Genomic DNA, 24,915 nt, shown 5'->3' on the forward strand with positions numbered 1-24,915 from the left:
ACATCTTCAGTACCCTTCCAGCTAGTCCTGTGCACACACACCCAGCCCCACCATGCAGACACAGGGAAACACGGCTATATATTTTCCTAATAAAATATTTTTTCTCCATTCTTATATGCTTTGATGAGCAGTAAATAGATAACAACATTGACATCTAAGGTAGCACCCATTGAAATGCATGGGACAATTCACCCCTCAGTGCTTTTTTCAGGCTCTCTGCAAACTCAGGCAGATGTATCAGATAATTACATTTGCTTCATGTTTTGAAAGTTTTCTTTGTGACCACAACAGCTAGAAAGTGGCTTTTTTTTTTTAAATGAAAACTGGAACTCTGGAAAACAATTTAGAAACCGGTCTGCTCGCTTCCATTCCGAACAAATCTGTTGTGACCCATCCTACACTTTAAGAAACACTGATCTAAAGTCAGAAGATCCTGTTATCCTAACCTAAACAGAAGACAAAGGCCAGGCATCTTTGTTCTGGTAAACCACATGGACAGATAAATTCACGTTCCTAAATCCTGTGACCAGATGCTCTTAAAATGAGAATTGAGATAAGGAAAGAAGTGTTCATTTACCATGGACAGGAAAGTTGTCATACAGGAACATTTACTAACCGGTTTTCTTATCACATGGCCATTACTTGTAGATGCCTCGTCACTACTTCTCCTTTAATCCCCAAGAATATTTACCCAGATGCTTTGTTACACCTGCAAATAAAATAAGTCTATTTAATTGCACAAACCACGACCCCTTGTTGCCTCCCATCTGCAGCATGGCCAACTCTCAGTTTAGCCTGGAGGATAATGATCAGGTGAGAGTTTCCGGGTTTATCAGTGTAAGGGTAAGGCCAGCTGAACCACGGTAACACAGGTGCTTCCTAGATGGATGGAACAGTTTTCTTCCGGCAATAAAGATAACTCACCTCTCTGGCAGTTGCTGGGTGAAGGGAAGAATCATCCGCCCCAGCTGTGTCCACACAAGGGGGTGAGGTGGGACTGATCACAGTGCTCAGGGCACAGGCTTTTTCACGGCTCCCAGCAAGGTAGCTAGATTTAGGTGCAGGCCAGGCCTGTTAGCACCCGAGGCTAGCCCCCATCTTTGCCCAGGAAGAAAGGAGCCCGCGTGCGGCCCCAAGGCTCCGAACCAACCCCCCAAAGGACAGAGCCGCGCCAGATCTGATCAGTAAGATCCCAGCATTCCGGCCGGGCGCTAGCCGCCAAGCGGGCACCAAGCAGAGGCCTGGCGCGGGCGGGCTGCTCCCAGCCCCAACGCGATGGGGGCGCCGCGGCGGGTGCCACAGGCCGGCAGGCGCTGCTGGCGGAGTAACGCGCGTGTCCCACGCGGAGCCCCGTCCACAGCGCCCCCGCGTCAGGCGAAGGACATGTAGCGGCCCAGAGCTCACCGTAGCGCCCGCTGGGCCAGGCCAGACCCATTGATACGCCTTCGCCATTCTACTTTGGCGCCAACCTTGCGTTATTTCCGCTTCCGGGAGTAACACCAATCATAGGGTCGATGCCCCGCCCCACCACGTTGCCATGGTTACAGTCAGGGACTCCCCGCCCTCTGTCACTGGTCAAAGGCGGTCTATTCGGCCAAGGCCTAGTGAGCTGCCTGTCACGTGATGTTCCCTTTCCCCCCCCTCCGCAGAGAGAAACAACTCTGCGCCTGCGCATCCGGCCGCCACCAATGAGAACTTAGGTCTGAGTTCGCAGCGCGTGCGCAGTGCGGGTCCTTACCGGAAGTGGCGCGAGGGCCCCACCCCCCCAGGCAGACGGCAAACGGAACCGGCAACGGCTGAGTGGTTGGGGGGGTGCGCGCGCGCGGGGCCATGGAAGAGAGCGCGAAGCCAGGGCTGCGCATCCGCGAGGGGGACTGCGCCGTGCTCAAGCGGGACGAGGTCTTCAAGGCGGTGCTCGTGCTGAGGCGGAGGTGGGTCGGGTCCCGCTCCCGCACCCCGGCCGCCCTGTTCCCTGCCGTCGCTGTCCCGGTACTGCGCCCCCCACCCCGCCCCGATAGCGCCGCCGGCTGGGCGAGGCGCTCCCCGCAGCGCGGCTCCGTGTCCGGCCGTCCCGGTGACACCTTGGTGGGGCCGCGGCCGGGCACAGCCCGCCCTGCGGCCCGTCGCGGTGACCCCAGTGCTGCGGGCCCTCGGGCTCCTCCTTGTCCCTGGCGCGGTCCGGGCTCGGACCTGGCTGCCGCTGGGCACAGCTCCCGGGCGTGACACTCCCTTCTGCTGGCACCAGGGAGGAAGAGAAGCCGCCAGCAGAAGCACGTGTTACTTTCTGTTTAAAAATGCCCTTGATAACGTGCATCTTTTCCCTCTTGCCCTGTGTCCGTTTCCTCTCTCCCATCTCTCGTCCTCCGCACCCTGTGTGTCTTTCTCAACATTGCTGTCCTCCTCCTCCTCCCTGTATCTTGTTCTGCCCTTCCCTCAAAACTTTGCTCGATCAGTAGTACTTTTCTAACTCCTCCTCTCAGTCCTGCCCAGTCTCTCTTCCTTGCCCCCCTCCCACCTCCAGACATTTAATAGCCAGAGAGAGAGAGATCAGAAGGTAGTGGCGGGGAGGTAGCCATTGTTCAACGGCAGTGCACAGGTGAGAAATCAACCTCTCTCCCTGTAGCTGTTGGGAAATAGTTGCCCCTCCTTTTACGGTCTGCATCCTCTATTAATGTCCAGTTGTCTATCTGATAACTTTGAAATACTTTGCATGCTCATATTTGTTCATAGTGTTGCAAAGTAGAGAAGAAGCCCTCTCTCTGTCCCCTATCCTGCCATAGATGCTCCTGGCTGCAGCAAAGGTGTGTGTTTGGGGAGTTATGTGGGGTGGCTGGGGTCTGCTACTCAACCTTTCTCTGCCCTAGCACCTTGGCTTTGGTGACAGGATACCAGTGGTGGGGGGAAAAAACTGGCAATACTTTGTGTTTGCTCTGCAGCTATGAATACTTAACAGAGCCTCTGGAGCAGACTGCAGATTTAGGAATACATCACTGCATGTATGTAGAAGGTTTTGTTGCTCACTATGGGAAAGTCAGTTTCTCAAGCTCTGGTCACTTTTCAAGTTAGGCTTGCTCTTTCAGAATTGGTCCTGAAAACCACTGTTATGCACAGAATGTGACTTTGACAGGAAAGAGAAAAAACACATCCAGGAGGCAGATTTTATGTGTAATACCATTTGCCTTCTCTGTTAAAGTGGATAACTGGTTAAAACAGAAGACTGATAGGTGGGACTCCTGAAGTTTGTTTCCCCTCTCTGTCACGTCTGCAGATGTACTACTTACCTTCTTCCCTGTATTGCTGTCTTGCTAAGAGAGTCTACATATCACTCTTAAATTCTTAGACAAATTGTTGGGATAAGTTAGTGTTGAATTTTAAAAAATAATTGCTAAAAACATCATACTTAGGTAGAGTGTTATTTCATTAAGAGCAAAATCTTCATACCAAGAAGCAGGGCTGGAAAAATCCACTTGCCAAGATTGAGTAGCAATCTTCTCTGGGCAAGTGCCGTGATTTTTGTAAGTTTCTAGTTACTCTGGTTGTAAACTAGCTTTCCTAGTATGAACTGACTGCAAATCAATGTTGTGTTGAATCTGTTGAGACAGAAGTACCAGTTCATCCCTACTCTGATGCTGAGCCCAGTGCAGGGACCAAGAAAAAGGAGGCAGTGCACTGTCACAAATCTGGGGCTGTCAGAGTCTGCTTTGGCGCCTGGTACAGTAGAGTAACCTCAGGGACAGCTCTAATTAATTTGCAAGTTAGCTGCAACTCTGGGCTGTTGTGGTGACCAGGATGTAGGACTGCGTCCTACCCCAGGCTTGCCTTCTGTGCCAGAGAGCCCTATCGGGGCAAGGAGGCTTCTGGTTATGTTGTTATAAGAAAAACGGCCAGGTATAAGGAGAACTTAGTTACTGTGTGTTCACTGTATGCCTGGTACATCTGTGCAAAGTGGATGAAGAGTAGCAGTTAATTGCTCGCAGAGAATCTGAAATAATCTCAATGAAAGGGATAAATTTGTCTTACATTGGAGAGTATTGCATTTGCACAGCAAAGGGATATCAGTTTTGATGGAGATACAGTGACATCTTCCTGATTGTGCAGAGAGACTGCTTCAGTCCTGTCACTGCTTTTCAGGTAGTGGGAGAAAGCCAGCTATTTCTGCTGTGGTGTACAGATGCCACTGTTTTGGTGAAGATGCCTAGGAAGAGGGGCCTCCTACCTGTTCCCTGTGGAGGAAGTGGAGAATGCCACCACCAAAAGCAGGGGTTCTTAAACTTTTTCTGAGCCCCCCACCCCATGGCCCACCTGTGCTCCAACAACTCTTTCTGCATATCCAGTAGATTAAAAGCCAGGGCTGGCATTAGAGAGTAGCAAGCAGGGCAATTGCCTGGGGCCCGCAAAGCTAAGTTGCTCAAGCTTCGGCTTCAGCCCTGGGCATTGGGGCTCGGGCTTTGGCCCCAGTGAGTCTAACACTGGCTCTGCTCTCTGGTTTATTTTGGCAGACCTGAAACCTGCTTGCAGCCCCCACAGTGGGCCCCAGACCCCTGGTCGAAAACCACTGCCTGGAGTAGTGTCCAGATTACTTCCATATGTGTCTTCAGCTCTTGCCACTCCAGCAGATGACTGTGGACTTGTGTGTTTTTCAAAAGCTGCCAAGTAGCATTAACTGTAAAATAATAAATCTTTGTTACTATTACACAGCACTGTTATTAAAATCTTTTATTAAATCCCAAAAGTCATAGACATTTTTTACATTCAATTTCCAGCAGTCTCTTCCCCATTCCCAACCCAAATTATAAATGAAAACACAAGATATCAGTAAGAACCAATATTGCTACAGGAAATTAAATAACTTCAGCATTAAGCAGGTTATTTTATTTCACAAACTGATGAGTCAGCAAATTCAAAGTCTGACTTCAGGCTTATGAATTCTGTGTAGGTATTCTGTCTACGAATGCATTACCATGAACTACGAGGACACATTTGCTTGGCTTTTATTAAATCATAGCCTTTCTAGTACTTAACCTTGCAAAATTCTATTTACCTGTTGCCCAGGGGCAAGCGAATAATTTAGGTAAGCAACTAAAATACCATTAGTTTTTTCCTTGCCATTATTAAGATGAAAACACAAGTAAATTTTGTATTTGGACCATTATAGTTTTTATTATGTTTGCATGGTTGATTTAAATATTTGATTGCATTTGGAAGTACAGTAATCATTGCACACTTAAAAATGTATATGAATTATGAATTCCAAGCAAAGGAGTGTTAGAATGTCAAAGAATTTAATGGCAGAGTGCTGTGGCACCTTATAAACTAACAGACGTATTGGAGCATAAGCTTTTGTGGGTGAATACCCACTTGGTCGGATGCATACCATTTTTACAGATCCAGACCAACATGGCTACCCCTCTGGTACTTGAAAGAATTTAATGTTTCTTTGCTTTGTTTTTTCTATCTGAAAACTTGGTCCTATTTGTGTTTCATTGACATGGTAAGAGACAGTCTGGATACCAACCTATGTATGGCACAGAAACTGATAGGTATATTGCTAAATGAGCGAGGCTCTGCTCAGCATAGAGTTCCATTTACACAGATCAGCTTGCAGGATTAGGGCCTCAAGGAGTAATTTTGTTGTTTGATTTTTTTTTAAATCTCCGAGGTTAAACCAAAATGCAAGGTTCCCTTAATACAGAGACTTGGTGGGATAACTCACATGACTGGAGTACGGTCATGGATGGTTATAAACTGTTCAGGAAGGACAGGCAGGGCAGAAAAGGTGGGGGAGTAGCCCTGTATGTAAGGGAGCAGTATGACTGCTCAGAGCTCCGGTACGAAACTGCAGAAAAACCTGAGTGTCTCTGGATTAAGTTTAGAAGTGTGTGCAACAAGAGTGATGTAGTGGTGGGAGTCTGCTATAGACCACCGGACCAGGGGGATGAGGTAGATGAGGCTTTCTTCCGGCAGCTCACAGAAGCTACTAGATCGCATGCCCTGATTCTCATGGGTGACTTTAATTTTCCTGATATCTGCTGGGAGAGCAGTACAGCGGCGCATAGACAATCCAGGAAGTTTTTGGAAAGCGTAGGGGACAATTTCCTGGCGCAAGTGCTAGAGGAGCCAACTAGGGGGGGCGCTTTTCTTGACCTGCTGCTCACAAACCGGGTAGAATTAGTGGGGGAAGCAAAAGTGGATGGGAATCTGGGAGGCAGTGACCATGAGTTGGTTGAGTTCAGGATCCTGACGCAGGGAAGAAAGGTAAGCAGCAGGATACGGACCCTGGACTTCAGGAAAGCAGACTTCGACTCCCTCAGGGAACGGATGGCCAGGATCCCCTGGGGGACTAACTTGAAGGGGAAAGGAGTCCAGGAGAGCTGGCTGTATTTCAAGGAATCCCTGTTGAGGTTACAGGGACAAACCATCCCGATGAGTCGAAAGAATAGTAAATATGGCAGGCGACCAGCTTGGCTTAACGGTGAAATCCTAGCGGATCTTAAACATAAAAAAGAAGCTTACAAGAAGTGGAAGGTTGGACATATGACCAGGGAAGAGTATAAAAATATTGCTCGGGCATGTAGGAATGATATCAGGAGGGCCAAATCGCACCTGGAGCTGCAGCTAGCAAGAGATGTTAAGAGTAACAAGAAGGGTTTCTTCAGGTATGTTGGCAACAAGAAGAAAGCCAAGGAATGTGTGGGCCCCTTACTGAATGAGGGAGGCAACCTAGTGACAGAGGATGTGGAAAAAGCTAATGTACTCAATGCTTTTTTTGCCTCTGTTTTCACTAACAAGGTCAGCTCCCAGACTGCTGCGCTGGGCATCACAAAATGGGGAAGAGATGGCCAGCCCTCGGTGGAGATAGAGGTGGTTAGGGACTATTTAGAAAAGCTGGATGTGCACAAGTCCATGGGGCCGGACGAGTTGCATCCGAGAGTGCTGAAGGAATTGGCGGCTGTGATTGCAGAGCCACTGGCCATTATCTTTGAAAACTCGTGGCGAACCGGGGAAGTCCCGGATGACTGGAAAAAGGCTAATGTAGTGCCAATCTTTAAAAAAGGGAAGAAGAAGGATCCTGGGAACTACAGGCCAGTCAGCCTCACCTCAGTCCCTGGAAAAATCATGGAGCAGGTCCTCAAAGAATCAATCCTGAAGCACTTGCATGAGAGGAAAGTGATCAGGAACAGCCAGCATGGATTCACCAAGGGAAGGTCATGCCTGACTAATCTAATCGCCTTTTATGATGAGATTACTGGTTCTGTGGATGAAGGGAAAGCAGTGGATGTATTGTTTCTTGACTTTAGCAAAGCTTTTGACACGGTCTCCCACAGTATTCTTGTCAGCAAGTTAAGGAAGTATGGGCTGGATGAATGCACTATAAGGTGGGTAGAAAGCTGGCTAGATTGTCGGGCTCAACGGGTAGTGATCAATGGCTCCATGTCTAGTTGGCAGCCGGTATCAAGTGGAGTACCCCAAGGGTCGGTCCTGGGGCCGGTTTTGTTCAATATCTTCATAAATGATCGGGAGGATGGTGTGGACTGCACTCTCAGCAAATTTGCGGATGATACTAAACTGGGAGGAGTGGTAGATACGCTGGAGGGGAGGGATAGGATACAGAAAGACCTAGACAAATTGGAGGATTGGGCCAAAAGAAATCTGATGAGGTTCAATAAGGATAAGTGCAGGGTCCTGCACTTAGGACGGAAGAACCCAATGCACAGCTACAGACTAGGGACCGAATGGCTAGGCAGCAGTTCTGCGGAAAAGGACCTAGGGGTGACAGTGGACGAGAAGCTGGATATGAGTCAGCAGTGTGCCCTTGTTGCCAAGAAGGCCAATGGCATTTTGGGATGTATAAGTAGGGGCATAGCGAGCAGATCGAGGGACGTGATCGTTCCCCTCTATTCGACATTGGTGAGGCCTCATCTGGAGTACTGTGTTCAGTTTTGGGCCCCACACTTCAAGAAGGATGTGGATAAATTGGAGAGAGTCCAGCGAAGGGCAACAAAAATTATTAGGGGACTGGAACACATGAGTTATGAGGAGAGGCTGAGGGAGCTGGGATTGTTTAGCCTGCAGAAGAGAAGAATGAGGTGGGATATGATAGCTGCTTTCAACTACCTGAAAGGGGGTTCCAAAGAGGATGGCTCTAGACTGTTCTCAATGGTAGCAGATGACAGAACGAGGAGTAATGGTCTCAAGTTGCAGTGGGGAAGGTTTAGATTGGATATTAGGAAAAACTTTTTCACTATGAGGGTGGTGAAACACTGGAATGCGTTACCTAGGGAGGTGGTAGAATCTCCTTCCTTAGAGGTTTTTAAGGTCAGGCTTGACAAAGCCCTGGCTGGGATGATTTAGTTTGGGATTGGTCCTGCTTTGAGCAGGGGGTTGGACTTGATGACCTTCTGGGGTCCCTTCCAACCCTGATATTCTATGATTCTATACTATCTTATCTGTAGGGAGATGATAATTTGCACTTATTTGAGTGTGTGTTGGGAAAACTAGTCTTTCCACCTGTTTCGTAGACCTTCTCTCCAAGTCTTTGCTAAAGTTCTTTCAAAGGGACACTGCAAGATTTATGGATTTCTAAGTGTCCACTCAGCTTTCCTTTCTGAGTGACAGGCCCCAAATTTACCCTATTTTTGCTGTATTCCTCCATTTTCATGCTGACATTTTTGACCCAATTCTTATTCTAAAACCTAATTCAAGACATACCATTACTACATCCTGCTATGTTACCTTGGCAATCAGCATGTTGTTAATACTTCTGTGAACTGAATTTTTTTTCTTTTTATCTCAATTTCTTTGGTCCTTTAAGTTTGCTGCACTCCTGGTCAGTTTCATGCTAGCATGGATGTATAGATAGTGATAATAAACACTTATTTACTACACTTATAGGACATTATATTTGAACTTGAATTTTATAGTACTATGTTTAATTGTAATTAGGTTTTAACACTATCTCAGTCTCTTGGGCAAATTGATACTGGAATGAATGATTATTTTTTATTAATTTAGTTTTAAAAATTATTTCAGAAAAGTTATTTTCGAAAAGCAGTGGTTCTATCTGGATAATGCCATTGGACATATTTATGGAACGACATTTGAGGTATCTAGTGGTGGGAGCCTTCAGCCAAAGAAAAAGATGGAAGAGACTACCACAGGTATTTGACGGGATTGACTTGTGATTGGAAAAAACTGTTGGCAAGTAAATGGCTTCCTTACTGAGAACAAAGAGAGAGATTATTTTTCCATTAAGAATTTTATGAACTTTCAGTAGACATTTTTTTTCTGTCACAAGGTGCATTGTTTTGTCCTGCAGTGCTAATATTTCAATAGTACTATGAAAAGTAAAGAAAGGTTTTTAATATTGGTGTAAGAGTACTTGATCTTTAACATTGGTAAAGACATACTTTATCTTTATTTTATATATTATGGTTAGCTGATTGCTTAGGAAACTTAACGCAAAGCCACTAAGCGTGTGGGATGAATCCTTGTAGTCTGCTTTCTGTGAAATTAAAATCATACATGTCTCCAGTAAAAAATATTTAAAGCTAGAGTATTTTACAAATTTATATCCTTTTTCTTTAGAAACAAAAGAAGCAGGTACAGATAATCGTAACATAGTTGATGATGGAAAGTCTCAAAAACTGACTCATGATGACATAAAGGCTTTGAAGGACAAGGGTATTAAAGGACAGGTAACATTAAGGTTTTGATGTCATTTCTGTGCTACCCTCATGATTGTATTTGAGTTTATGAATTAGGGCCATTTTTTAAATTTTAGTAGAAAGTCAAACTTCAGTACTTTTTCTTTATGGCATTCTGTTTTACTTTCCCTTTCTACATAGCTTCTTAAAATGTATTTTTACAAAGACCGTATTTTCTGGAAAGTCTTTCATTTAAGTTGACAATTGTACAGTTAAAAAGGAACATGATTTGTGAACTTTTATCACATTAAGAATTGTCATGACATCAAAAGAAACGGGGGAGGAACCCAGAACATCAGAAAAAATGTACATAATGTGCACAGTATTTTCATTCAGTTTTGAACTTCACTTAAATAGGGTTAGATACATATTGCAAATATTTTCATAGTACAGATGTATATTAAATGTCATACAATGATATATAACTATCGGAGGTCCAAGAAAGAGTTAGGGATGTGAAAGTATGCAGATGTTAATGTGAATATAGTACCACATACTTTTAGGTCAATGTTTGGTATGCAGCCCACCAGGGTAAGCCCCCTGGCGGGCCGGGCCAGTTTGTTTACCTGCCATGTCTGCAGATTCGGCCGATCGCGGCTCCCACTGGCCGCAGTTCGCCGCTCCAGGCCAATGGGGGCTGCGGGAAGCGGCACGGGCTAAGGGATGTGCTGGTTGCCGCTTCCCGCAGCCCTCATTGGCCTGGAGCAGCGAACTGCGGCCAGTGGGAGCCGCGATCCGCCAAACCTGCGGATGCGGCAGGTAAACAAACCAGTCCGGCCCACCGGGGGCTTACCCTGGCAGGCTGCATGCCAAATATTGCCAATCCCTGTTTTAGGTCGTACCTAGAAAGCAGACTTCATTGATAAATTTATTTCTATATGCATCTGCATAGCTAAGTGTTAAAATTAAACATTCTCAAGATGTTAATTTTGCTTCCTTGAAGAAGGAATTACCCAATTTCATACTATGGTAGCAACTGATAAAGGGATTTTAAAGTGTTTAATTAATGATCTCTCCTATGTTTTGGGTATGTCTACACTGCAATTAAACACCCACGGCTGGCCCATGTCAGCTGACTTGGAATTGTGGACCTGTTTAATTGCGGTGTAGACATTCGGGCTCGGGCTGAAACCTGGGGTCTGGGACCCTCCTCGGGGCTCCAGCCCAAACCCAAACATCTAATCTGCAATTAAACAGCCCTGCAAGCCTGAGTCAGCTGAAAAGGCCCAGTCATGGGTGTTTAATTGCAGTGTAGACATACCCTTCATTATATAAAACTTTCAAATTTCCATTGTTTCCTTTCTAGTAGAGTTTGGGGGATCTCTTATGTTTATATTGATTAAACTTGCTATATTCTCCTTGCAAGGTCCAGTTTTATCTTCCTGTTTGCGACTGTTCAAAGCAGCTCTCATGTTGCTTGTGTGCATGGGTCGCGTGCACGCTCCGGGGAGGGGCCTGTCCCAGTCAGCCTTGCCCTCTAGACGCAGTGTGCCCACTTCTGGAAAAACTGGCCACTTAATTTAGATGCCCAATACAGAGCAGAGATCTTCTGAAAGTGCAACCGCTTTATTATAGGTGGGGCTGGTGGTAGAGTGGCACAGATTGTCATGTACACTGGAAGAAGAAAACTGCTTCATGTTTCACAGAATTATAGAGTTAGTGATTGGAAAAAGCCATCTAGCCCAATTTCTTTGTCAGAACAGACTTGTTCCTGGCAGTTTTAATTTTCTTCCTTAGTGTTATGTCTAGACGTTTAAATGTCTATTGGTAGCAGGTTTCCACCATTTCCTTTGGTAGACTTCCTTTAATATAGATTTGAACGGCATGTGTATGTGTTACTTGAAATTAGAAAACGGTTCTGTTGTCGCTTTAGAAAATGTTTAAAAACAAATTGCCCAAACTCCCTAAATTAATGCTTTTCCTGCCACCTCCATCACCCAAAATACATTAAAGGGACACTATTAATTAGAAATCTAGTTAATTTTTTAAAAATGAGTTAAAATTAGTTTCAAATACTATGCATGTCCATGAGATTCCCTGCCAATTGTAGTGATTTTTTTGTTACATTTTCCTACTTTTAAAATATTTTTCTCTCCTCTGTAACTTTGCATGAGACTCATACAGAGGAAACTGACTCTACAGGGAAATCTATGAAATTGACTATATACAAAGTGTTATCAATTGCCTAAAGTAAACAAACTGAAAATATGGTGTCTCTTTTCTATTTCAGTTACTGTGATCTTAGGCGGTGGTGTTAACAATAGTAGATTGCCATATATTTACATTGTGGTAGCAACTGTCAGGATCAGTGCTTCATTTTGCTAGGCATTATACACACACCCTTTAGTGCCTGCCCTAAAGAACAACATTCTCACAATATAATTTTTAAGCTGGCATTATTTCTTGAAAGAATGTCTCTCCATTTGTGCTGTTTTTTGGGGTTTTTTTTAATTCCTATTTGCAATTACATGGTACTGTTGAAAGAGACAGATGTCTTATTTGCCCCAATAATGAGCAGGAATTTACCGTGCAAACTTTCGTTGATGTTAGTGGCAACTGCATGCATAAATCTGTAGTGAGTGAGAAATGTTTCTTATGTTAACGCCTCCCTTAAAATATTGTGTGTTAAAATATTAAATATATTGTGTGTGAAATAAGTGGGAAATAACCAGATACAATAAAAATAATCTTGAATCTCTTTTTCAAGGAAATAATTCAACAATTAATAGAGAACAGTACAACGTTTCGAGGCAAAACAGAATTTGCCCAAGATAAGTACATAAAGAAGAAGAAGAAAAAGTAAGTTAAGTTCACAAGACAGGGAAGTTTAGTAGTTCTTTAATTTGTTGAGCTTTAAGAATATTACTGTGCTTTTACTTACAGATATGAGGCAGTTATTACAATTGTAAAGCCATCTACCCGCATTCTTTCAACAATGTACTATGCAAGGGAACCTGGGAAAATCAAGTAAGTATATTTTAAAAGAAGTAAATGTGAAGATGCATTTTTAAAGTATGATTGGAAACATGAATTTTTAAAGTTACTAATTAAAAATGATGATTTATACATTTAGTTTTTTCCTGTCAATACAAAATTTCTAAATAATGAAAAATAATTGAGGAACTAATATCCCCTTGGACTGGGTAAGAAAAGTAAAACATCTATATGAGACCAATTGTACCTCTTTACCTCATCACATAAATCCCCCTTCAACTGCTGCTGAACACATTTTGGTGAGCTACCAGTTCCCACTTTCTGGTCAGACAGGATCCTGCCTCTGTATTATGGGTCAGCAGCCAAGAAATGGGGCCACCTAGCAGAAATAAAGAAGGAAAAAGTAAAAAAAAAAAAAAAAGTCAGAGTTTAAAAAACATAATTATTATTTTCTAGAACCCTCCGAAATTTTAAAAATGCAGTTGGGGTTGAAAACAAACCAAGCCACATATGACTTAATTTAAATATATAATGGAATAATTACCTACTGGTATTCAGTATAGGTTTTTTTTTCCTCCCAACCTGGACTTATTCATTATTTTTTAATCATATAAAGTAACCATAAGATATTGAGACTATTGATTAGACTGTTGCTTACTATGTTAGTCATGATTGTTTAACTTTTATCTTTTCTTTTTTTAATCTTATCCATTCTCTCCTTCATTTATTTTATTCATCTGTTAACTCTTGTCATGTTGTAAGCTCTTTCGGGCTCCAACTAACTTTCTTATTACATGCATACAGCACTTAGCACAGTGGGGCCTTGATTAATGATTGGGGCCTGTAGGTGCTACTGCTCCGGGGGGGGGAGGGGAATTGAAAATATTATAAAAATAATTACAAAGTATGCATTATTGGGAATAAAATTGCTTTTAAAGACACTTCATGTCCTTACAAAACTGACTGTACGATAATTCAGAGAATTATACAGTAATTTGAAAGAACTTGCACTCTGGCTGGTGCACATTTAGATCAGTGCGTCAGTATATTCACCATTTCATCTCCTACCCTTTAATACTTCCACTGAACACTTTTGTGTACTAAATGCCTCACTGCTTCTAATTGCATGTTCGCTTTGTTCTCAGTGTATCTTGATTAACAGACTTAGTTGTATTCTTCTGGGACTCTGACCCTCACTGTCATTGATATAGTTCCTGAACAATTCCTTTTTAACATGCCTCTTGCTGGTGACAGCTTTATGGGCTGATGCACAATGCTTTTAAGTCTAGACAAAGCTGTTTGGCACTGAAAGTAAAAGAACCATTTATTTTCTAGCCATTTGCGGTATGATACTCTAGCTCAAATGTTGACTTTGGGAAATATCCGAGCTGGCAACAAAATGATTGTGATGGAAACCTGTGCGGGCTTGGTTCTGGGTGCCATAATGGAGCGAATGGGAGGTAAGTAGTACAGCGGCTCTAGCGAAGAACAAAACTGATGCTTGTTTGAAACTGAGTCAATAAGTATTTATTTACTTTACTTTAAAACACTTTTTATCTTAGTTTAAAACAACACTTAATGTTTTGCTTGTACTTTCTGTGGTATTTAAAGGGACACAGTCTAATTGAAAATCACATTTCAGTTTGAAAAGTTTGTACTTAAGGTTACTGCAACTGAAAGAACATAGAAAAATATGTTCTCTTTTCATTTTGTTTGCTTTGTACATGTCACAGCACTTTGTGTATAGTCCGTCTCAGTGTTGTGTTGATAATCCATTTCAGTTCCTGTCTCATACATCACTCTCAAAGGTGCCTTTGGGAGCCCATGTGCAAACTCTCCCTCTTGCAGGACCTGGGGAAAGTTACCAATAACAGCAGCAGTAAAACTGCAATTTGAGAGACAGCAATGGGCTCCCAAGTGTGTGGGAGATGTTCTTGGGCTTGCCCACCCTGCCAGATTGAAAAAGACCTTTTATAAATATCAGCAGGGAAGCAAAGGGGGGAAAACCTCATATATTTTACACAATAACATAAATGGCATGTGCAGAATTTTATTTTCTAAGGGAGTGCTATCAAACTGGATTTTTATTTAAAAAATTCAACTTGACACTTTATTAATAAGTGAAGTGTTAGTAAATGGGACATGTAAGTAAACAATATGTAATGGGCTGGGTGTTTATCAACTGATATGCCCACACCTGGTGTGTGTTGAGGCACAAGGTGCAGCATCATGGCTAAGCACTCAGGGTTCCTGTGTATTAGCTGACAAACACACACCACGTTATGTTAGGTTTATTTTAACGTTTTGACAGCCCGCTTTTCAATTCCCATAGGGCTGCAAATTTGTCATGGCATTTTTTAAATCAAAAATCACAGAGCAGTCCCAGTAAATGTAGTAGAAGTCATGGTTTGCTAAATTTACTGTGACTCCCTGATTTTTGATTTAAAAAGTTCTCTTCGTGCTTCGGTGCGGGCACCGACCACATGCAGCAGCACCATCCTCTGCCCCCAGCTCACCAACCCTGATCCCAGCATGGTAGGCCGGGGGGCCTGGAGAGAGGGCCTGGAGAGAGAGCCTGCCCCATGCTTACCTGGCAGTGGCAGCTCCTGTGGCTCATGTCCCTCGGGGCTAGGCCCAGTGCCCTGCTCTGGGCGTTGAGACCTGGTGCTCAGGGTTGCAGTGCAGCTCAGCTTTAGTCCCCCTCATCATGACAGAGGGTCCAGCATGCCAAATCGCCACAGTGCTGCAACCCCACATGCCAAGTTGCAACATCTGAAGCAGGGAGGTGGGCCCAGCCACACTGGACAGGCGCCGCTACTGCCAGGTGAGTCATGGCCACAGACTAATGGGAATCATGCTATACATGACTTTTCTCCCACCATGACAAACCTGCAGCCTTAGCCAGTGACTTTGGGGCAGTAGAGTTACTCTCTGAAGCAGAAGGAATGAGGTGGTAATTCCAAATTAATTATAAACATTTGATAAATGTTTGTCTGTGGTGGAGTAACCTTGATGTTGAAGAGGCTATATATCTCACTGCATTTTTGAATATCCTTTAAACTAGTCAGGTTACATCTTTCAGCCAAACCATTTGATAGATATAAACAAACAAAAAAAAAGGAGTCAAAGGAAATTTTCAGGCTTCTTTTAATAGTTTCACATTTTTTTATAATGCCTGTGTCATTAAAGTGAGTTACTGCTGCTCACTGATCACATACCGTGGGGGAATACAGCTAACCTTAAACTACTCCCGAGGCCATTCTGTGCCAAAAAGTAAAAAATTCTGCGCACAATATTTTAAAATTCTGCAAATTTTCTCAAATAAAATGTGGAGGTGAGGCTCAGTGGGAGGTGAGGTCTGGGTATAAGGGGGTCTGGATGCGCAGGGGTTGGGCGGATGGGGGAGCAGCTCTCTGTATAGGGATCCCTCCCTGTGCAGCTGAGGAGCAATGGGTGCAGGAAGTGGGAGGAGGGGAGGAGTTTGCAGAGCTTCCTGCAGCTGGGGGAGAAATCTGGGATGGGTCTGACCTGGCCCCGGATGCCATGCAGGGGAAGAGGGAATCCTGTCCTCCCTAGCCCAGCCGGGACTAGCAGCTGGGCCCAGCGCAAGGGTAGGAGCCACCAGCTAGGTCTTCCCCAGTTCTGCCTCCTGCCCAACAGTGATTTACTTCTCTGCCAGCTGCCCTGGGCACCTGAAACATACAGCTGGGGAGGGTCACATGACCGCTCTTGTGGCATCATTTTTCTTCCCCATCAAAGTCATTTTTCTGTGGGAGGTAAAGAATTCTGCAGAGGACATAAATTCTGCACGTGCAGTGGCTCAGAATTCCCCCAGGAGTATTAAATGCTTGCTTAACAAGTATATATGGTCTTAAGAGGTACATTGTGCCTTCTGAATTGTAACCTATTATCCATTCAGTGGGGCACTCTCCATCTTTCCTGGCAGTTAAAAACTGCTTACACATTAAATTTTGCAAAGGTTACATTAATATTAGACAGCTTATTGCTCTATTTCTAAATTGATATTTGAGCCCAGACCTGCAGTGATGATACCGTCAATAACATTATGATAGACCTGTTTAGAAAGTGAGCTCCTTGAGGGCACTAGATTCTGTCACTGATTACTTATAAATTTGCTTTTATTTATTTTGTATTTAAAGGTTATGGATCCGTTATTCAAATGTATCCAGGAGGGGGACCTGTTAGAGCAGCCACAAGTTGTTTTGGATTTCCAGAATCTTTTTTCAACACTCTTTATGAATTCCCTCTCAGCAAAGTGGACAGTCTTGTCTCTGGAACATTTTCTTCTGAGACTTTGCCTTCAGAACCTGAATATAATGTTCCAGTAGAAGAAGAAAGCAATGGGTCGCTCGATGAGAAGCAGAGTTTGATACAGGAAACAGAAGAGGAATCCAGTACTGAAGCAGTTATGGAGAGCAATGAAACAGAAGAGCAAGAAACAATGGACCTTGCTGCTGAAGATACAGAATATAAAGAGAGCAAAGAAAAAGGAAATAAAGAAAATGTAAGTGTGTGTCTTTTACTAGCTTTCCGTGGAGTCATTGTGACTATAGACAAGCAAACTGTATTGTAACTTGGAAAAGATTAATGGAAGTGTTAGTGAAACTTTTAATAGTCCTCAAAGTGCAGTTTTAAACTATACAGTAACTGGGAGGAGGAAAAAGCAGGAGAAAAGTATTTTACAATAATATATCTTGGTTTAAAACCTGTTGTCCCCTGAATCAGGACCACCAAAATAGACTCGACTGGTATCCATCAAAATGGAGCTTCAGCGTGTTGTATTATTTTGTAAATACAAGACCACAGAGCTGCATAAAGTAAAACAGTTCATCCAAACATAAAAGCTATCTGATGTATCCTTGCAATTTATAGTGTTTATTTCTGTTCTTGTATGCAAAGATTCGGGAAAAACAAAGAAAACAACAAGAAAGGAGGAGAAAACTAGTGGAAACTGCTGCTTTGTTGGAAGAGAAAAATGCTGATGGGTGAGTTTGTTGCAGACCATACTTTTATTCTTAATATAAATATTTTGAAGGACATAGCTTTTTGCTCTGGAATAAAAGTGAAAACTATGCTTCTTGAAAACACGCATCAGTTTATATGGAATAGCACAATTACTCAGTGTGTGGTGTCTTATTCATCTTGTCCCTCTGCCTTCACTTTCTTCAAAAAGGACAACTGCATCTTAATACTGAAGTATTTGCTAGGAAAAATAGTTTCCCAGGAATGTGTTATGATTATAGGTGGGGAAGATAATGGGCCACAAGCAGTGTATTAAGATGTGGTCTACACTATAAAAAAGTGTCAGATTCTCGATTCTAGAGGTAATAATTCTCACTAAATATAAGTATCCTTTCCAGGAAGGGATCAGATATATTTCAGATTTGAAGTGGTGATTTCAGTTAAAATCGTGGGTTTCAACTGGATAAATAAAACCTTAGATCATCAGTTTGCTAAGTTGTAGCCACGCCATTTAGACAACATCATTTCTCTTCTACATGTGAAACACTTTTTTTTTTCTTTTCATTTAATCCGCGTTTGTCGGAATTGGTTGCACCAAACTGATAATTATATAAAGACTTAATATAAAAAGATGATAGCAAATGTGATTTTAGAAACCCAAAGCCAATACAGTATACATGCTTCCTACAAAGGGCCATTTTTTCATGCTAACCTTTACAAGTGTGAATCTTTAAGTGACTCAGGTTGGCTTAGTTTAATTGTAACTTCACAACACTGATATTCAGTTTTTTCATGCTAAAAGTGCTTGAAGATTGAAAAGTAAGATCTAATTCCAAAAATTATTTATTCTGGAGCTTATTTGGTTTCTTTATGCTACTCATACTTACAGAGATCATACTGAGGATATCTGTCTGAAATATTTGCAGGTATTTAAAATATCATGATGGAGTAGAAGAGAGATTTAGACAAAAAGGGAATTTAGTATGTTGCTCTCATTTTTTAAATTTGTGGAGGTTTTGTTTTGGTTTTGGGGGGGTTTTTTTGGTATTTTTTTAGGAGGAGGGCTATTTTGCCTAGTATAGATGTTAGTAGAAATAATAGTTTTTCAAAGTTGGTTTGTGTGGTGCATAGTGACTAGTTTGGTTTTATAAAGAAACACTTGTTCACGTTTTGCTGTATAATAAATATTCTAATGTGTTTTTCACTAGGTGCCATGAGTTGGCTGCCATTACAAAGCACTTGATATTTATTATGAAGAATCAGATATAGATAGTAACAAAAGTGGAAACATATTACTATTCTAAAACAATCACAATGACAGAAGGGCAGTAAAAAGAATTTCTTACATATTTGCCGACAGTGTGATCTACAGTGTCTGCATATGGTGCTTTATTAAACAGACTGAATAGGGTTTTTTTTACTACTGTCAACCTTGTGCACTTATAAATAAATGTATTTGACTATATATGAGGGTCTGGGGAGGATTAGAATACCAATTTTTGCTATTGAATTTTTTCTGCAGTGAAGTGTACTTATTGTAAACCCTCTTCCATTGCTTAGCATCTTCAGGTATAATGAGTCACGTTTATGGTTATCTCTTGTTTCCTTTTTTACTCTTTCCAGATCATATTGGTTTTTTTAGGATTTTTACTTAAAAGGTCATTCAAAATCGTCAATGAAATACAGCTAACATTTCAATCATTTGGGTATTTTTTTTTCTTCCTCGTCTGACACTTATGACAATGGCTGGTAATAAGGTGTTATAATTTAGGGACCAGCTTCTTAAGGAGTGTGTCTGGGAGTCACTAGGGAGTGTTTTGGTGGGAGGAGTCTGAACATTTCCATCTGCTGAGAGGCAAACCTATTCCTGGAATCTTGCATAGAGAGAATTCCAAATGTCATTCTTCCTTTAGCCTGCCCTGCCTCCACATCCCTCTACTTTCCCTCAGGCTGAGAACAGTGAAGTGGATGGTGGCATGCCTTGGGGAAGTAGGTGGGCCATTTCCAGCACATTTCCAGGAGTTAACAAGAACGTTGATAATCAAGATGGGCCATTTCCAGCACGTTTCTTTCTTGTTAATTCCTGGAAATGTGCTGGAAATGGCCCACCTTGATTATCACTTCAAAAGGTTTTCTCTCCCCCCACCCCACTCTTCTGCTGGTAATAGCTCATCTTAAGTGATCACTCTCCTTACAATGTATATGACCCATTTTTCATGGTCTGTGTGTATATAAATCTCGTCACTGTATTTTCCACTTTATGCATCCGATGAAGTGAGCTGTAGCTCACAAAAGCTTATGCTCAAATAAATTGGTTAGTCTCTAAGGTGCCACAAGTCCTCCTTTTCTTTTTGCAGATTTATTCAGATTCTTAATTTTTTTAAGAAAATGTATGTTAGAAAATGGTGAATGACCTTTCTTATTTACTTGATGATGATTTTATATATGGATTTGTCAGATTACATTTGGATCGAAACTTGAATTGAATAAAAAATGTACAAAAACCTAGCATTTTAAAATTATTAGCTAAATGAAACTAACCAGCTGGTCAACAAAGAAGATATTAAAACCAATGCCCTTAATGTCTATAAAATATTAAAAAACTGGAAATATACTTTTGATTCTTTGTTTCTAGAGAACTGCATTATAGTAATTAAAAGTGTATTTTATGTGGTTAATGCACTCAGATGACTGATGGTTTTTAACAAGTCTCTTGCCCCTTTGGAAGCAGAAAACTAACCTGTACAATTTCTGTTACAGCTTAATTGTAGCCAGCAGATTCCATCCAACTCCTTTGTTACTTTCTTTACTGGAATTTGTTGCTCCATCTAGACCTTTTGTTGTCTATTGCCAGTATAAAGAGGTAAATAAAAAAAAAGATATATTATAGTTATTGTTGTGTTTTAAGTTTGAGACAAGTTTAGTTAACTCATTTTTTTTTCTTCCAGCCATTATTAGAATGTTACACAAAGCTGAGAGAAAAAGGTGGTGTTATTAACCTCAAGCTCTCTGAAACCTGGCTACGAAATTATCAGGTAAGAGCTGCAGGGAGTGCCTATATGTCAGGGAAATGCAATCTTGTAGAAAATACTGTCAAATACTCAACTTCTCATGAATTAGTAGTTTTAATTCAAACTGTTATCTCCTTGTGCCTAATTCCTGCAGTGTTCGGAGGATAACATAAATAGCAAGGGACATGAAAGGCAATAAGAAGAGGTTCTCCAAGTACATTAGGAGTAAGAGAAGGACAAAGGAAAATGTAGGTCCACTACATAGTAGAGAAGGACAGCTAAAAACAGATGACCGAAAGAAGGATGATGTGTTCAATCCCTATTTTGCTTCCGCCTTCACACTAAAAAGGTTATTTGTGACCACAGGCTTAACACGATTAATATTAACAACAAGAGGAAAGGAATGTGAGCCAGAATAGGATAAACCAGCATAAAGAATATTTAGGTATGTTAGATATACTCAAGATGGCAGGACCTGATGAAATTCACCTTAGGATGCTTAACGAGCTAGCTGAAGCCGTCTCAGAACCATTAGTGATTGCTTTAAGAACTCATGAAGGATGGGTGAGATCCCAGAGGACTGGAGAAGGGCAAACATAGTGTATCTTTAAAAAGGAGAAGAAAAAGGACCTGGGGAATTATAGACCAGTTTGCCTAACTTCGATAACTGAAAAGCTAGTAGAACAAATTATTGCACAATCGGTTTGTGAGCACCTACAGGATAACAAGAAATAGCCAGCGTGGATTTGTCAAGAACAAATCATGGCTAGCTAACCTAATTTCCTTCTTCAACAGGGTTACTAACTTAGTGCCTGGGGGGAAAGCTGTAGATTTTAGTAGGTTTTGACACAGTCCTACACGACATTCCCAAAAGCCAACTAGGGAAATGTGGTCTAGATGAAATTAGTATAATGTGGGTACACAACTGGTTTCAAAACTGTGCTCAAGGAGTTATCAATGGGGTTCACTGTCAAACTGGGAAGACCTGTCTAGTTGGGGCCCCACAGGGATCTGTCCTGGATTCCGTACTATCAATATTTGCATTAATGACTTGAATAAAGGAGTGGAGAGGATGGTTATAAAATTTCTGGATGACACCAAGCTGGGAGGGGTTGCAATCACTTTGAGGGATAGGATTAGAATTCAAAGCAATCTTGATAAATTGGAGAATTGGTCTGAAATCAACAAGATGAAATTTAGTAACAACAAGTGCAAAGTACTACACTTAGGAAGGGAAAAATCAAGCGCACAACTAAAAAGTGGGGAATAACTGGCTAGGCAGTAGTACTGCAGCAAAGAATCTCTGGATTAAAGTGGGTCACACACTGAATATCAGCCAACAGTGTGATGCACTTGCAAAAAAGGCAAATGTCTTTCTGATGTATTAACAGGAGTGTTGTATTTAAGACACAGGAAGTAATTGTCCCAATTTATTCAGCGCTGGTGAGGCCTCATCTGGATATTGTGCCAATTCTGGACACCACATTTTAAGAAAGATATGGACAAATTAGAGAGTCCAGAGAAGAGCAATAAAATAATAAAAGGTTTAGAAACCTGATCTATGAGAAAAGGTTGTTTTTAAAAAAAAAAATCTGTTTAGTCTTAAGAAAAGAAGACTGAGGGGGGACCTTATAAATCTTCAAATATGTCAAGTGCTATTGTAAAGAGGACAGTAACAAATTGTCCTACCATCAGTGGCGATGGGGAACAAGAAATAATTGGCTTAATCTTCACGAAGGAAGATTTAGGTTAGATATTAGAAAAAATGTTGTAACTAGAAGGATATTTAAATACGAGAATAGGTTACCAAATGAGGTTGTGGAATCCAGGTCACTGGAGGTTTATAAGAACAAGTTAGACAAATACCTGTCAGGGATGACCTAGGTATGCTTGGTCCTGCCTCAGCATGGAGGAATGGACTAGAATACCTCTTGAAATCCCTTTCAGCCCTACATATCTATGATAACATCTAAAGTCAGCATTTTGGGTACTGTCATATATGGCACATCTCCCAAAATAAAAGTAGCAACAAGTCTCATGTCTGTACCTGAACGGTGAAAACTGGTGTTAAGCAAGAAAAACTTCCATCTGGCTTCTTTTATTTTCCTTTTTTCCTCTTGAGAAAAAGGGGGATGAGTACAAATCTGAGGTTCCTCTTGGTCTTAAATCAGCACACACATCTTTTTGATTTATAAGCAGATTGTCCATATGTTAGGAGAATCCTGCATTTTACTGACTGTCCATCTGTAGGTTAGCTGCAGTCAATGAGGAATTTCTGTATGTTGGTTTGGGGAAATCTAGGGATGATTTTAAACGATCAAAGTAGAAATATGATAAATATCTGATAATGAGGATTTTTTTCATACTGAAATTTTTTTTATTTGGTAAAGATAGCATCTCTGTTAAAGCTTCATACCACTCCGGTAATTCACTAATGATGGAGATGATAGAATTTGAAACTAGCAATAGACAGGCACTGTTGTTTACTATTTAAGTAATATGGAGTGTTTGACCAGTGGGGCTTTTGGACTGTTTTTGGAAAGGTCCAGTGATTGGGAACACAAAGAAACCTGTGATACTTTCGATAATTTTTTTGCTTCACATACCTAGGTGTATGAATTTATAACTTCTATGGTAATTGCATGACAAAACTGTTTTTTCCCCATTGGTCACCATGGCAAATGTACAGCTCTATGTATTTCTATTGCCAGAGTCTGGAAAAAGGAGTTTCAGTCCTCCAAAGGATTAAATATCCTTGTATAATAGAAATGCACTTCTCAGACCTCCTTTGGGTTTATGGCTAAAAGATTCTAGTCTCTCAAAGTTTTGTCTAAATTCTCTTTATTTTTTAAAAACATGCTCACACAGAAAATGACTCCTCACAGCAAATGTTTTTCTTCTTTGTGAAGGTCTTGCCAGATCGCAGCCATCCAAAACTGATGATGAGTGGAGGTGGGGGATACATTCTATCAGGTATCACTGTCACCGTGGAGAAGGTCCAATCCGATGCCAGCAGTTTAGAAGCACAGAAAAATGAAGAGCCAGCATCTAAAAAGCGCAAACTTAAAGAGTTTAATTGTTAACATCTGAAGAATTGATGTACTTTTAGTTCTCAGGAGTGTTACAGTTAGTAATGTAACTAATGTCCTTTCCATGCTCTTGACAGCAAAGCAAAATATACCTGTTACACACCTAGCAACAAAAGCAGAGTTGTACTGTAGAGAAGATTTTATCCATTTCCTCTGGTAACAACATGACAGGAAGGAGGAGAGTAATTTTAGGGGTAACATTGTGTCAGAACATCTTTGTTGACATAATGAAGCAACAGACACATTGACAATTCAGTAACTTCAGAAACATTTTCTGATGATCACATTGAGAAAAACTATTGGGTGATATTCATGGATTAATTAAACCATCTTATTTGGTTGTTGCAGAAATGAATGAGACTCTGAAGTCCTTTACAGAGGTACGGTTTGAATTAACATACCTAATTTAGCTTCTTGTTTTACAGCCACAGCAGATTAAAATATTTTGTACAGTAATCTGCCTCCTTTCTCAAATGCAGAACCCTGCCATTTTAAGTGATTCTTTTTTAACCAAGCAGAAAGAATGCAGCAAAATCATGCACTTTTATTTGTAATGGGAAAATTAAAAGAAAGAGAAGGATATTGAAACCAAATCGTCACATCTAGGCCTCTTGTTCCTGAAAGGAAGAAATGCAGAACATCAGGTGTATGTTTGTAAATTAAAATACCAAATGTTTCTATTAGTATTGCATATTTTCTTTTTTTGAAAGTTGGATTTGTATTGGTTTTTTATTTTTTTTAATGTGACAAATTTGAAAATTTCCATATTTATTTTACTGTTTTGTCTGTTTTGTATTATGTGTCTAGAATTTTTGTTAATTTGCAAAACACTTCACATTTGCCATTTCAATTAAACTCTCAAGAATTTTCTTCTAAAAAGAAACACATTTTGTTTTATTTTCTTCTTTTTTGGGGAAAAAGCTTTTGGGTGGGGGCAAGGGAGGTTATGATACAAAAAACACCCAAATCCTGTATCAGGAACCAGTAGCATGGACCACTAGACCCATGTGTCTCCAAGCAGGCTTCTGCTTGATTCCAAGGCTCCAGATCCTAATGGAGAATCAGAGCTCAGGGATGGAAGCTATATTTCAGGTATTTTAAAAAAATATTTAGATTACATTAAAATGTAAAGTGTTGCACACAGTTTGACAAGGTAAACACTTTATGGCATACTACTAGCTAATAATCTAATCG

General features: G+C 41.3%; 2 protein-coding genes across 4 annotated transcripts in view; one reads left to right on the forward strand and one right to left on the reverse strand.

Annotated features, from left to right (window-relative positions):
• Window positions 1–1,540, reverse strand: part of MCM8 (minichromosome maintenance 8 homologous recombination repair factor) — a 35,228-nt gene extending 33,688 nt beyond the window's left edge. The window contains exons 1-2 of one of the 3 annotated variants that reach the window (XM_073339675.1): window positions 1,405–1,540; window positions 578–709 (exon numbers count right to left, since the gene is read on the reverse strand). In XM_073339675.1, coding sequence (XP_073195776.1) covers window positions 578–598 — 21 coding nt within the window. In that variant the 5' untranslated portion in view covers window positions 599–709; window positions 1,405–1,540. Of the gene's footprint in view, window positions 1–577; window positions 710–924; window positions 1,385–1,404 lie in introns of those variants that run through there. The other 2 variants (XM_073339677.1, XM_073339676.1) reach the window with 2 other exon arrangements.
• A 203-nt stretch (window positions 1,541–1,743) lies between these two features.
• On the forward strand, window positions 1,744–24,578 carry TRMT6 (tRNA methyltransferase 6 non-catalytic subunit). Its single transcript, XM_073339687.1, has 11 exons — window positions 1,744–1,931; window positions 9,031–9,158; window positions 9,586–9,695; window positions 12,412–12,503; window positions 12,588–12,671; window positions 13,974–14,098; window positions 16,799–17,163; window positions 17,559–17,644; window positions 20,382–20,484; window positions 20,570–20,656; window positions 23,542–24,578. The coding sequence occupies exons 1-11, from the start codon at window positions 1,831–1,833 to the stop codon at window positions 23,713–23,715; spliced, it is 1,455 nt and encodes a 484-aa protein (XP_073195788.1). The 5' UTR covers window positions 1,744–1,830; the 3' UTR covers window positions 23,716–24,578.
• Window positions 24,579–24,915: the final 337 nt, after the last annotated feature.

Source organism: Lepidochelys kempii, chromosome 3 (assembly GCF_965140265.1).
Source record: "Lepidochelys kempii isolate rLepKem1 chromosome 3, rLepKem1.hap2, whole genome shotgun sequence".
Taxonomy (NCBI): domain Eukaryota; kingdom Metazoa; phylum Chordata; order Testudines; family Cheloniidae; genus Lepidochelys; species Lepidochelys kempii.